General features: G+C 37.7%; 1 protein-coding gene across 7 annotated transcripts in view; it reads left to right on the top strand.

The window, feature by feature from the left end:
- HERC2 (HECT and RLD domain containing E3 ubiquitin protein ligase 2) overlaps positions 1-13435 on the top strand; it is a 234929-nt gene that overhangs the window by 94693 nt on the left and 126801 nt on the right. For 6 of the 7 annotated variants that reach the window (XR_004627758.1, XM_019809922.2, XM_011237249.3 and 3 more), the window contains 10 exons: positions 1039-1223; positions 2430-2585; positions 3285-3470; positions 7801-7971; positions 8370-8473; positions 9536-9686; positions 11813-12027; positions 12305-12437; positions 12537-12664; positions 12751-12946. Coding sequence is in view for 6 of the 7 variants with exons in the window: in XM_019809922.2 (XP_019665481.1) it covers positions 1039-1223; positions 2430-2585; positions 3285-3470; positions 7801-7971; positions 8370-8473; positions 9536-9686; positions 11813-12027; positions 12305-12437; positions 12537-12664; positions 12751-12946 (1625 nt within the window). In the remaining variant the exon portion in view is untranslated. The remainder of the gene's footprint in view (positions 1-1038; positions 1224-2429; positions 2586-3284; positions 3471-7800; positions 7972-8369; positions 8474-9535; positions 9687-11812; positions 12028-12304; positions 12438-12536; positions 12665-12750; positions 12947-13435) is intronic. The other variant, XM_019809923.2, reaches the window with a different exon arrangement.

Raw genomic sequence — 13435 nt, 5'->3', positions numbered from 1 at the left:
GGGGCTACTTTGACAGCAGCCCACAAGGAGGCTCTGCTTTAGCTCTTTTCCTCCACTAACCCACTTCCTTCTGTTCTTAGTACCAGGGATCAGGCCTGGTTCAACTGGTGCTGGGACTGTCTCTGGGTGGCAGGGTGTTATCTGGTGTTCCATGTCCCCTCTAACCTGCCTTCACACTTATACCAAACTTACCTTCCTCAAACACAGATAGGATGTATTCCCCTTCGGAAGCTTTAGTGGCTCAGCGTTGTGGAATCTAGTCTCAGCATCCTGGCACTCTGTCACCTACAGTGTCCATTCCCCTTTCTTCTCTTGTCTTGACTCTCTGCCCTTGTTCCTTTGCAAGCTGCTCATGGAACCAGAACATTTTTCTACTGTTCTCATTGTACCTTTTGGAACTCACAGTTCTTCTTTTTTTGCCCTATTAACTGATGGTTTGTGGCTCAAGTCAGATCCCATAGTTGGGATTGGAGCCTTTGCTCCTTTCCTTGATGCCGTATTCTTCAAGCATCTGTTACCCTGACCTGGTCTGTTCGTACCCACTTTGGTCTTCTTTCCTGTACTTTCAGAGTCCTGGATACCCCCTACCTTGACCACCTAGGTACTTACCTGAATAGGTCTCAAGGCAGATTTGTGAGGCAGATGCAGAAAGGACAAGTGAATCTTGTCTTTAAGAAAATTTGTCACAACTGTAAGTGAAATGCAGCTTTGGACAAAAATAATGACAGTTTTTTTTCCTCAAAGGTCTGTACAGGAGTTTTCTATCATTTTGGACCATTCCATGTAGCTCTTAGGAGCACACTTGTAAAGCAAAGGGCATCATTATATCTTTTGTAAATTCTCTGCTTCTCTGCTCAGTTTTGACTGAGGTTGTATTTATTGCAGTCACATGTGACACATTTGGGGAAGGAAGCCAGCTGCAGGTCACCTGGATGTATGATCTGTATTTCTGATTTTAGTTTGTGTTGTGACTTCTTAATACCTTTTTTTTAAACAGACATAACTTCTTTAACTTTGCAATCCTCTTTCCCTGCATAGAAACATTGCTTCTCAGACGGTAGCCAGATTGAAAGATGTTGCCCGTCGGATTTCATCATGTCTAGACTTTGAGCAACATAGTCGAGAAAGAACTGCTTCATTGGATTTGTTGCTGCGCTTTCAGCGCCTACTCATCAGTAAACTTTATCCAGGAGAAAGTATTGGTCAGACCTCAGATATTTCTAGTAAGTTGATGGAAATTAAAATGTCTTGTGTGTATTTGGCTTTCTGATTTAGGCTTTTTGACATGCCTATTCTACATTCCCAGATGTGTAGTTCTTATACTATTAAATCTTATACCAATTTGGGGGGACTGCATTTTGCATCCACTTTTTTTAATGAATATTAGACTTATCAGTATTTTTTTTTCATTGTCTTAATATTGAAGTTCTTTGGGCATCAAAAATAGTATTCTTTATGTTCAGGTTAGTTTTATAGATGATTTATCAGACTTATTGTATGTAGCTATTATGGAGTGTTAGATAATGACATAATGTGGGAACCAAGTAGTGACATAGTATCTGTATGTCACACTGGAAAGCCAGGTAGGTGTAATAAATCATCATTGGAGGAAGACTGGGTCTCAGTTATAGCACTGGTTTATTAGCTGCTGGACATGGGACTAAGTTTCCTGGGGACTGTAGGTTGCTCATCTATGGAGCTGGACTAACATCTGAGGCTTCCTGTGAGGATTAAAATAGGATGATAGGTAAGCGCTCAGCTTTGTGCATGACATAGAGTAGAGTACTTTCCATAAGCTTCAAAGATAGTGGGTGGCTTTCCGTAAGTTGGCTTTCTCTGTCAAGGATAGAAAGGTCTGCTGCTTTTGTTAATATATTTATAGATAATGTATTCTAAAATATCATAGTTCCTGAAAGAGTTAGGCATTTGTAGATGATAGAAAATTTCAGGTTGAAATAGGTGAACTTAGAGTCTGAAAGAGGTGCCCATCTCAAAGACTTTATAAAGTCACAGGGACTGAAAAGCCATTAAGAGCCATGTAGGAAGAAAAGTTAGAGATTTTATGAGATTGAAAAATGCCTAACTTTGTTCATTGGGAGTAATTTGCAAGTGTTAAGACTCGAAATTGGTAATATTTATATGTATTGGATATAAGATTTTAAAACTCCTTAAATTATGACTTTAGTATTTATACACCCAAAGTTTCTAGGTATTATGTAATACAGTGTATAAAAATTGACAACCAAATTCACTGTTTCTGAAACTATGTGATATAAAAACAGCCAGGGATTAAGGGTTAATCGCTTCTGTTTGAGATAATTATTGTAGGTAAACAATGTATAGATGAGGGTGGAATAGTGAATCAATGAAGCTCATTTACAAAGTAAATTTTAATGGTAAAAATGAAAATCTTTAAATCTTTCTTCGAGGTCCTGAGCTTATGGGTGTCGGTTCCTTACTGAAGAAGTACACAGCCCTTTTGTGCACACACATTGGCGATATACTGCCTGTGGCAGCCAGCATTGCTTCCACTAGCTGGCGGCACTTTGCAGAAGTGGCCTGCATTGTGGAAGGGGACTTCACTGGTACCTTTTTTATATCCTACCTTCAGACATGTATTTATTTTTAGAGATTGATGAGACTTAAAATTTATCCTTTCCTGATAAACCGCATGCCTTTGCCCCATACATTTTCTAATCCTCTTGGCCCTTCTTCTTTTGTTTTTTCACTTGCTGACAATTCTGTTGTTAGGCAACCTGGTGCAGGAGTTGTTGTGTCACTATAAATGTAATTGGTGATTTAGAGTCATACCACCATTATTAACACTTCAATAATGAGGTCATTAGTAATTGTCTAATTTTATTTCAGCAGCATAAAAATTAGTTGCTCCTTTCAGGACCTTAATAAATTCCTTTGTTACTTAATATGTTTTCAAGTTAATTCTGTGACAGTAGAGCATTATTATTGAGTGCTTTTTTTCTGATAGTAAACTTAGTTTTCTGGAAACAGTTTCCTGAATAAAAGACTCTAATTAATACTTCTGTTGAAACACAGTGTTTTAGAAAAAGCGTTCTTGTAACTCAGAGGGTTTTGTTTGATACCTTTATCTGTTCTTTCAAGATGAAGGATAAAATAATCCTGTAGAAATATGCTAAAAGGCAAGCTTTCCTTATTTTGTGATTTATCAGAATTTAAACATAGAGTGAGCTTACAAAGTGGTTTAATAGGATATATGCTTTCATTTAAATCTTAATGCTTTTTTTTTTCTTTCTTTTAAAATGTAGGCGTTCTCCTTCCAGAGCTAGTAGTTTCTATAGTGCTTCTGCTCAGTAAAAATGCTGGTCTCATGCAGGAGGCTGGAGCTGTCCCTCTGCTGGGTGGCCTGTTAGAACATCTGGATCGGTTCAACCACCTGGCACCTGGAAAGGAAAGGGACGACCATGAAGAGTTAGCCTGGCCTGGAATCATGGGTATGGCATCTTAACTTATAGAACTCCCATTCCGGAAAGTTTTGTCTTAATCTAACCTATTCTTGCCTTTTTATTTGAAAGAATCCTTCACAAAGAGAGGCCAATTATTTGCTATTTTCACTGATGGTAATATAAGTAGAAAATGAAGATAATCCAAATCAGAAGAGATTTAAGTTATATTTAAGAAAGAGTTTTCTCTTCATAATGGTTGTTACTTTCTGAAATGAACTATTTTAGAAAGTTCTGGAAAGCCCTTTCTTGGGTAGTGTCTCCAGAAGTTACTGTTGAAATGATTACATATGGTCCAGCTTTGGAGGCAGACATCAATATGGGATGACTTTCTTTCTTTCTTTTTTTTTTTTTTAAGATTTTATTTATTTATTCGACAGGGATAGAGACAGCCAGCGAGAGAGGGAACACAAGCAGGGAGAGTGGGAGAGGAAGAAGCAGGCTCATAGCGGAGGAGCCTGATGTGGGGCTCGATCCCATAACGCTGGGATCACGCCCTGAGCCGAAGGCAGACGCTTAACCACTGTGCCACCCAGGCGCCCCATGGGATGACTTTCTAAACCCATTTCTATCTGACATTACTGAGTTATGGAATTTCCATAGTCAGCTGAGCACTTCCCTATAAATATGGTACAGTGCTTACCAAATTGGAATGGAACTTGTCTTCTTAAAGTATCTAGCTTTGACATTTTTGAATCCAAATCTATGTTACCATATTATATATGGTTCTCATAGAATTAAATTGAAGTTGTGGTTCAACTTTTATTTTATAGGAAAGCTCGAGCAAGGTGGGTTTTTTCTTCTCCCATTGTAAACTGTCATCTTGTATCATAGGAGCTTCAAATAAGAAGTAACAACTGTGCTGAAGAAAATAACATTAGGCTATCAAGCATAGTTTTTAATTTTTTATATCACTGATATTTTTAGCTTTTGTGAATTTAAATGTTACTTTTGTCTCTATATTCAGTATGGTTGGGGGCATTCAATCTGATTAGCAGTTGAAACTCACCCATTTAAAAAAACTTTTTTTTTTTTAATTGTGAAATGTAACATATACTCGAAAGTACAGAAAATAGCTCTGTGACTGACCACAGAGAAAGTCATTTAACATCCGTCCAGATTAAGAAATGGAATATTGGCAGGACCATCCTGAACACTGCCTCTTGTCTCCTGAAAGATTCCCCTCTCTGGTCTTGTGTGGTTGCTGCTCCTCTGCCTCTCTTGATCATTTTATCAGACAGGCATGTACCCCTTAACAATTTAGTCGTTTAAACATTCTTATGTCTGTTTCTTGGTGGATTGTAGGGTATGCTTTAGTACCGAATGCCATAGGTTTTCATAGTGATTGTGCTGATTTTCATCTCCATTAGGTGTGAGAGTTCTCACTGTTCCACCTCTGTGCCAAGAAGTCAGATGGCAAGAAGTCTTCCACAGGCGTTTTGTCCATAGGGTCATCCTACCAGCACTTTTGGGTGGAAGGACTGTCCTTGGTCACTCTTCGGGAGTACCACTTTTGTCTAAATCAGTTGACTGTCTCTACCTGTCTGTTTCTGATCTTGCGTCTTCCCCCTGTGACTTCTGCACTTGCTAGCACCCTCTAGTGCATTGTTGAATGGAAGTGGTGATAGTGGGCGGTCTTGTTTTGTTCTTAGGAGCGGAAGAAAAGCTTTCCAAATTTCACACATGAAGTATAAAGTTTCTTAAGGGTTTTAAATGGTTTATCCATTCATTTGTTGGTGGACACTTAGGTTGTTTACACCTTTTGGCTGCTGTGACTAATGCTGCTATGAACATGGGTGTGCAAATGTCTGTCTCAGTGCCTGCTTTCACTTTTTTTGGGTAGGTAGCCAAAAGTGGAATTGCTGAGTCATATGGTAACTGTTTAACTTTTTGAGGAACCCCATGGTAATGTTTTCTATATTGGCTTTTCCATTTTACATTCTCATAAGCAAGGTACAAAGAAGGGTTCTAATTTTCCATGTCCTTGCCAACACTTTTTTTGGCTTTGTTGATAATAACCATCCTAATGTGATGAAGTGGTATTACATTGTAGGTTTGATGTGGTTTTCCTTAATGGTTAGTGGTGTTGTATGTTTGTTATTGTGCTTACTGACCATTTGCATATCTTTGGAGAAATGTCTGTTCAAGTGTTTTTCCTATTTTTGAATCAGGTTTTGTTGTTGTTATTGAGTTATAGGAGTTTGTTGTAGTTTGTTATATATTTTGGATATATATGATTTACACCTATTTTCTCCTATGTGTGGGTTGCCTTTTCATTTTGTTGATGGTGTCCTGTGATGTTTAATTTTGATGATGTCCAATTTACCTATTTTTTTCTTTTGTTGCCTATGCTTTTGGTGTCTTGTCCAAGAAATCATTGCCAAATCCTATGTAATGAAAGTCTTCTCCTGTTTTTTTTCCCATAAGAATTTGATATTTTATAGTTGTAGCTCTTTATTTAGCTCTTTGATCTATTTTGAGTTAATTTTTGTATATAGTGTAAGGTAAGGGTCTAACTTGATTTGTTTGCAGTTGGATATTCCATTTTCCTAACATGATTTGTGGAAAAGATTGTCTTTTCCCCATTGAATGTTTGTGGCACTCTTGTCTGAAATCATTGACCATGTATGTGAGGATTTATGTCTGAGCTCTGTATTCTATTCCAATTGATCTAAATGTCTGTCTTCAAGCTGATGCCACACTGGTCTTTATTATTTTTTCTTCTTTAGGTTTTAATCTGATATTTTTCTAACTTTTAGAGAAATGTTTATTAGCACAGTGATGTTTTTATAGTGTTTATTATGAAAACACAGATAAAAGTAGGGAGAATAGGATAATGAACCTGGATTTACAAATACATTGCCAGCACTTATTGATTGAATGAATGATTGAATCATTTTAAAGCATATTTCTTTAAAACATTTTGACAGATATTACCTGTTAATGATCAGAACTTTTTTTGGTAATGAAACCATAATGTCATTTTTCTGTCCAAAATTAACAATGATTCCTTAATGTAACATGTAGTCCATGTTCAGTTTTCTTGGATTATCTAAAAATGCCTTTTTATTGGTGTTTCTTTTTTTTTAGAATCAGGATCTAAACATGTTTTGTATGTTACAATTGGTTGATATGCTTCCAGTCTCTTTTTCCTTTAACAGTATATCTCTAGGCCCTTCTCTCCTTCTCTTTGGACATACTCTTTGTCAAAGAAGCAGAGCGTTTGTTCTGGAAAATTTCACATTTTCTGAATTTGGTTGATTGCCCTCTCTTATTTTAGTCTAATGTCTATCAGTTATACTCTCTAAACAGCTGGTTTATATATATAGGGTTGATGAAATTTGGATGCAGATTTGGATTCAGATTTGGATTCAGTTTTGGTTAGTGTGTGTCTGAGGTCATGCTGTGTGCTTCTTGTTTCATTGCTTCCGAGGCCTGTGATTCAGGGTGACCCCACCTTCAGTTCTGTTCACATGGACCAGGGAGTTCATATACAGTCTGTCCTCTATAATATCCCCTAGTAACCTTGCCCTCAGCTGTTTGGTTAGCACAAGGTACAATTTGCATAGCTAGGACATGATCCTAGCTTGATTCCCCTCCTCAGTGACCTCCATTTATCATTTTTCAAATATTGAGTTGATGTCTTAATACTTCTAAAGGTGACCAATGAAGTTCCCTCCCTCTCTTCTGCCTCCCTCCCTCCCTTCTTCATTTTTTCCCTTCCCTTCCTTTTTCTTTCTTTCATATCATTATGAACTCTAAAGTTTTATTCATTTGATATTTACTAATTTACTTACTTTTTAGCTTTTCCTTTTTCCTATTATATTTAAAACTATAAATGCCCTCAAACATATATTTAGCTATATAAGTGTTGATCTATAGTAATTTCCTTATCGTTCATTTTATTTTTTTTTTCCATAGTCATTTTTTTCTGGGAATTTTGGATGACTTATATTTTATAATTTTCAAATATGTAGAGAATTTTTATTTTTGTTATCTATTTGTAATTTAACTGCATTGTGGTCAGTGCATATGCTCTGTAGCTTTATTTCTTTAAAATTTTTCAGATTTGCTTTATTGCCTGATATATGGTCAGATTTGCTATTCATGCTACTCAGGTGATGTTGTTTTTGTTTTATAAATCATACCATATTTTTAGTGAATTTTTGTTTGTGGTATTTAGTTATAGCGAGAGGTGTGGTAATCTCCCATCATGGTTATGGATTTGTCTATTTCCCTTTGTAGTCCTTTTGCGTGATTTGTTATAGTTGTTTTATCTATTGATCTATTGATTCGTTGATTTTGGTTTCTGTATATACAGAGTCATTTTTTACAGGTCAGAACTGTAGAAATAATGAGGAGGTGACACAGATACGCAAAGCTGATTTGGAGAACCACAATAAAGATGGAGGCTTCTGGACGGTGATTGATGGGAAAGTGTATGATATAAAGGACTTCCAGACACAGTCATTAACAGGAAATAGTATTCTTGGTAAAGCATCACTTTCTACTTCATGGTTAAAAGTTGTAGCACGTGCCATTTTGAGTAGAGCATTTGGCTTTTAAGTGATTAGTTGAGTATTGTTCCAGTCCCCACACATTTTAATCTGCTGGTAACTTTGTTGTCTGTCCTATCAGTGAATTCAAGCACATTTGAAGAATTTCTCATCATTATGCATTTTTATGTGTGTTTGTTTCAACACTTGTTGGAACTTGTTTTAAGTCTGAGTTGGCCCAGGCAGCTCTGGGACAGCTTGAAAGATCATTATACTTTGGTAACCCTCACTTTGGAGTTAACCAGCCTTATCTATTTCCTTCTTGACATTTCTACTATAGGTGTCTAGGCAAATTGCATTGAAGTAATGTTGCTTTTGTTCTTTTTTGTTTTAGCTCAGTTTGCTGGGGAAGACCCAGTGGTAGCTTTGGAAGCTGCTTTGCAGTTTGAAGACACTCGGGAATCGATGCATGCCTTCTGTGTTGGCCAGTATCTGGAGGTGAGGCTATGTGCAGTAGGCATCACGGTGGACGTCAGGGGAGACCCTCTCTGTGTATTTGTGATAGGTGGTTTTTGCCCTGAAGTAGTGATAGCTGGGCCTTTTGGTGGGGGTGGATGTCATTAAGTGACACATGTGAAGATCCTTTAGAGGTTTTTTTATAAGTGAATTTACATTTATTCATGTTAAGATTTATGGAGTACTGGTCTTGAAAAATTATTTCAAAAATTGTTAATTTGTAAGAAATGTGGACACTTTTCCACACACACAAAAAGAAGTTAACCTTTGGTCTTTACAGTTTCATTGTAAGCTTATGTAGAAGTTTGAAGTGGCTTACTATCTTGAGATATATTTTTTGGGAAGAACTATCTCGTAGCATAATTCTTTAGAATAGAAATATGTCCTACATATACATGAGCTTTGGAATTTATATATTGGGATCGGTTGTCCAGTTATGGATCCAGAAGTAATAAAATTTGTTAAGTGCCACATGGGTAGTAGTACTTAAAGCATTCATGAAGGGGAAGATTGACTTTGCTTGTAAATTATCATCTAATATGACTGGCAAAGTTCATTTTCATTTGAGCTCTTCTCTAATTGGGTTTCCTTTTTGTTAGCATAAATATATTTCTTCCACTTATGCGGTCACAGTTCACTGCTCGCAGCAATCCTTGTCATATTTTTGTCTTTTTGGGGGTTATTTATACATGTAACAATTCAGAATATTTTCTGAAGTATTATTATACAGTCACTCTGGAAACTTCTCTTTGATTTGGTAAGGAATTCTCCAGCTAACTTTTTATCTGAGCTTAGGTTTTATCACCAGTAGACCTGTGTGTTTACTGTCTGCTTTATAGGGTGTACGTGGTTTATATCTTCTGTTATTTTGGCAGCAGCATGAGCTCACTATAATAGGATGTAGAAAGAGGGTGTCCAGAACATGTGCTTCTCTTCCTGATGGAACTTTGTCTTCTTTAAGGATATAAGCTGTTGCTCTTTTTGGTTTTATGTTTTTAATTAACCCTATTTTCTCAGACTGATGATGAAATTTATCTTTCCAAGCCTGACCAAGAAGTGGTTACCATACCAGATCTGGGAAGTCTCTCTTCACCTCTAATAGACACAGAGAGGAATCTGGGCCTGCTTCTCGGATTACATGCTTCCTATTTAGCTATGAGCACACCGCTGTCTCCGGTTGAAATCGAATGTGCCAGTAAGAAAAATTTTGCTTTCTGCTAACAGATTAGCAAGTTATTTTAGCTGAGATGTAAGTGCCTATTAGAATAGGAGAAGAATCAACGCAGTTGTTGGTGAGTAAAAATAAGGATAGTGAGACTAAGAGACTAAGCCAATTAAATAAAAACAGATGTTAGTGGCTTTCATTTGCTCTCATGACCCGTGGCAGCAGAGGAAGCTAACAGGTGCATAGGAAGATCGGCTGTGTGCATGCTCTTACTTTTGCCTCCTGTGACAGGTGGGCTTAACTTGGCTGTTGTCTCCATGTGACATGGATTGGCTGTTTTTATTGGGAATAGTATTTTGTTTGAGGATTGTTTTTTTTTTTTTACTAGACTCAAATCAATTTTGGGATTGCAACCTTTTTAATCACCGAAAGTTGTAAAATTTCTCCATATAAGATGGAGTAAAGTTCTCTTTGTGTATTTGTATATTTCTCTATCTGTCTGTCTACCAACCATCCAGCAAGCATCTATTGAGTAAATGCTTATGTGTTACCTTGCTAGGTGCTCAATGCATTAGGCGTGGAATTAGACACAAATCTGCCTTTAGGTGCTTTTTGTGTGATGACGAGCCAGACATTATAATAGATCAGTACACAGGGGTGATAGAGGATAAAATGGAGACATTTGTAAATGGTTCTGATGGGGTGGAAAGCCGCATCACAGGTGGAGGAATCATGAAATTGGAATCCCAGCAAACTGAGTTGTGTGAACCTTCTAGGCAGAAACACATGTTTGTGAGGGGCATTGTTGAAAAAAGGAGGGCTTCCAGTTGCTTGTACATGCGCACTGTCAGGAGAGAAGGCTGGTGGGCAAGGATGGCCATGGTATCTGGTCAGCCCAGCCTTCTGGAGCAAGCCCTTTGTGTGCATGCTGGGCATTTTGCTGCCTGCTGAGCCTCTAAGGGAGGGGAGTTTGGACTCATCCTCTCCCTCAAAGACTTACTGTATTGTGGGGAAGATAGGCTTCTTCTAAATCAGCAAGGAGGGTGGGAAATGAGAAGAGTCAGAGTAGAGGAGAGCAGAAGGTGCTATGGGCCTTAGTGGAGGGGACCTAATCTACTGTAGGGCATCAGGGCACCTTTAGAGCAGTATCTTTGAGAGATTAAAGAGAGTTCTAAATGTAGAGAATCAGGGAAGGTCATGATCAGATTTGTGTTTTAGAGTTAGTGTGGCACCTTGGAGAAGGCTCCTGAATGCTCTAACTTCTAAATTTCTGGTAAAAGAATGTTGAGTATGAGTACATCCCAGATTTGATTGCTTGGGTTTTGGAGGATTATTTTGATAACACAAGTCATTGAAAATAATTTGTAGCAATGTACAAACTGACTCTTCATTTTTTTGGTGAACCTTTACTCCAGTTAGAATGAGCATTCACATTTGCACTGAGGAGTAGTGTGTTCTTAAGGGTCTGGCCATGCCTCACACAGGTCTCCTTTATAGTCCACTGGATCTCCAGTCTCCCAAGGATCTGTCTCTTACTAAGATCCCATTTTGTATGTCTAGTAGTCACTCATTTTTATTGCTGGATTAATGCTCTAGGGAAATGTGGCCTGCCCTCACCATGTTTTTCTTTGTAGATCCCTTCTCATGTGCTATTTTCCTACTTGGGTGCTCAGTGTTTTTGTCTTTATCTAGATTGCAGCTCAGTTGTCATTTCCACAGCAAATCCTTTACTGAATCTTCGAATAGCTGCTATACCCACTGTAGTACTTTGTAGCATACAGTTACCCCAATTCAGGTTGAATGATTACTTGTGTAAATGTTGCCCAAATGCTGCTGTCCCAGTCTTCACACAGTATCCGTGGAATCTGTCAGCTCCATGCTTGACCAGGTATCTAAGTAAATGTTGGACTGAAACTATTATCCTGTGTTCTGATGCTATGCTTAAGATGTAATGAAGAACCAGAAGTATTACCTGTTTTCCTGTAGATATAGGAATTAAAAGCCAGTCTCTGTAAATATGTTAGATGTGACTCTTTAATATGAATGATGCTAAATTTCACCTTGTAAATCAGCTATTCGGTTATCTTTTATTTCAATATTTATTTCTGAATAGTGCACTCAAGTTTCTTTTTAATGTTTGCATATACACTTTCTAGAGTGGCTTCAGTCATCCATCTTTTCTGGAGGCCTGCAGACCAGCCAGATCCACTATAGCTACAATGAAGAGAAAGATGAGGACCACTGTAGCTCTCCTGGGGGCACTCCAGCCAGCAAGTCCCGACTCTGCTCCCACAGACGGGCCTTGGGCGACCATTCCCAGGCATTCCTGCAAGCTATTGCTGATAATAACATCCAGGATCACAATGTGAAGGTGAGTGAGGCCTTCCCACACATAGTGTCCTTTGGTTTACCTTAGGAATTTGATGTGTGAATGAACATCTTCATGTTCTTTGATTGGCTTAGCACAGACTTTACATATTATTTGTGGGGCTGGTTTTGAGGTAAGAGGCTGGTTCGGTGCAATATGCCAGTGATGTTTTAGAAGCATTGCTGAATGCAAGTGCATCAGAAATTTTGGCATGTAGTTTGGAATTCATGATGGCATATTAGTGTGGCTCTGAAGTTACCTCCACCTGTTTCTGTTACAGGACTTTCTATGTCAGATAGAAAGGTACTGTAGGCAGTGTCACTTGACCACACCAATCACATTTCCTCCTGAGCATCCTGTGGAAGAGGTTGGCCGCTTGCTGTTATGTTGCCTTTTAAAGCATGAAGATTTAGGTATGAAGCTTGATATTTTAGCTATACTATACATTTTTTGACTGACATGCAATATGCATTCATTTTTACCCTGACCCTTTTTAAAAATGTCTTTTACAGGTCACGTGGCTTTATCTTTAGTTCATGCAGGAACACTTGGTATTGAGCAAGTAAAGCACAGAACATTGCCTAAATCAGTAGTGGATGTTTGTAGAGTTGTCTACCAGGCAAAATGCTCACTCATTAAGGTAAGTACATTTATATTCTCTTTCTTCTGTAGCTTTGCAGACAGTAAAATATTTGTTAAGTTGTCTTTTTGTATTTAACTATGTAGACACATCAAGAACAGGGTCGTTCTTACAAGGAAGTCTGCGCTCCAGTCATCGAACGTTTGAGATTCCTCTTTAATGAATTAAGACCTGCAGTGTGTAATGATCTCTCTATAACGTCCAAATTTAAACTGTTAAGCTCTTTGCCCCGTTGGAGGAGGATAGCTCAGAAGATAATTCGAGAACGAAGGAAAAAGAGAGGTAAGAACATAAAAGGTAGGAAAGTGCTGTCAAAGTGTGTGCTTTGCCCCCATATCATTGAGTCTGTGATTTGAGTGAAGCTGTTCGCTACTGGTCAGTACATGTAGATTTCCACAACTGTCATAATATTTGTTATGTGTATTTATGATTAAATATACAGATCCTGCTTTATTTTTCCAAGACATCAGATAATGATGCAACATTGGGATTGAGGGTGTTATGATTTGGTAACTAGTATATTGATACTGAAAAAGGTAAGTACTATCAGCTTTATTAATTGATGGGGAAAAGGAAGTATTTTTTTTTATCACTTGTCCTGGTAAATGAGATATATGGAAACATTTAATTTTGCAGTTAATCTTGCCATTCTTGTAAATAAATGTTTTTCTTTGGAAATATTGAGTATTCTTTTTTTTTTTTTTAAAGATTTTATTTATTTATTTGACAGAGATAGAGACAGCCAGCGAGAGAGGGAACACAAGCAGGGGG

The sequence above is a fragment of the Ailuropoda melanoleuca genome, chromosome 9, assembly GCF_002007445.2.
Source record: "Ailuropoda melanoleuca isolate Jingjing chromosome 9, ASM200744v2, whole genome shotgun sequence".
Lineage (NCBI taxonomy): Eukaryota > Metazoa > Chordata > Mammalia > Carnivora > Ursidae > Ailuropoda > Ailuropoda melanoleuca.
The sequence above is the reverse complement of the archived record's forward strand: the minus strand, read 5'-3'. Positions and strand labels throughout refer to the sequence as shown.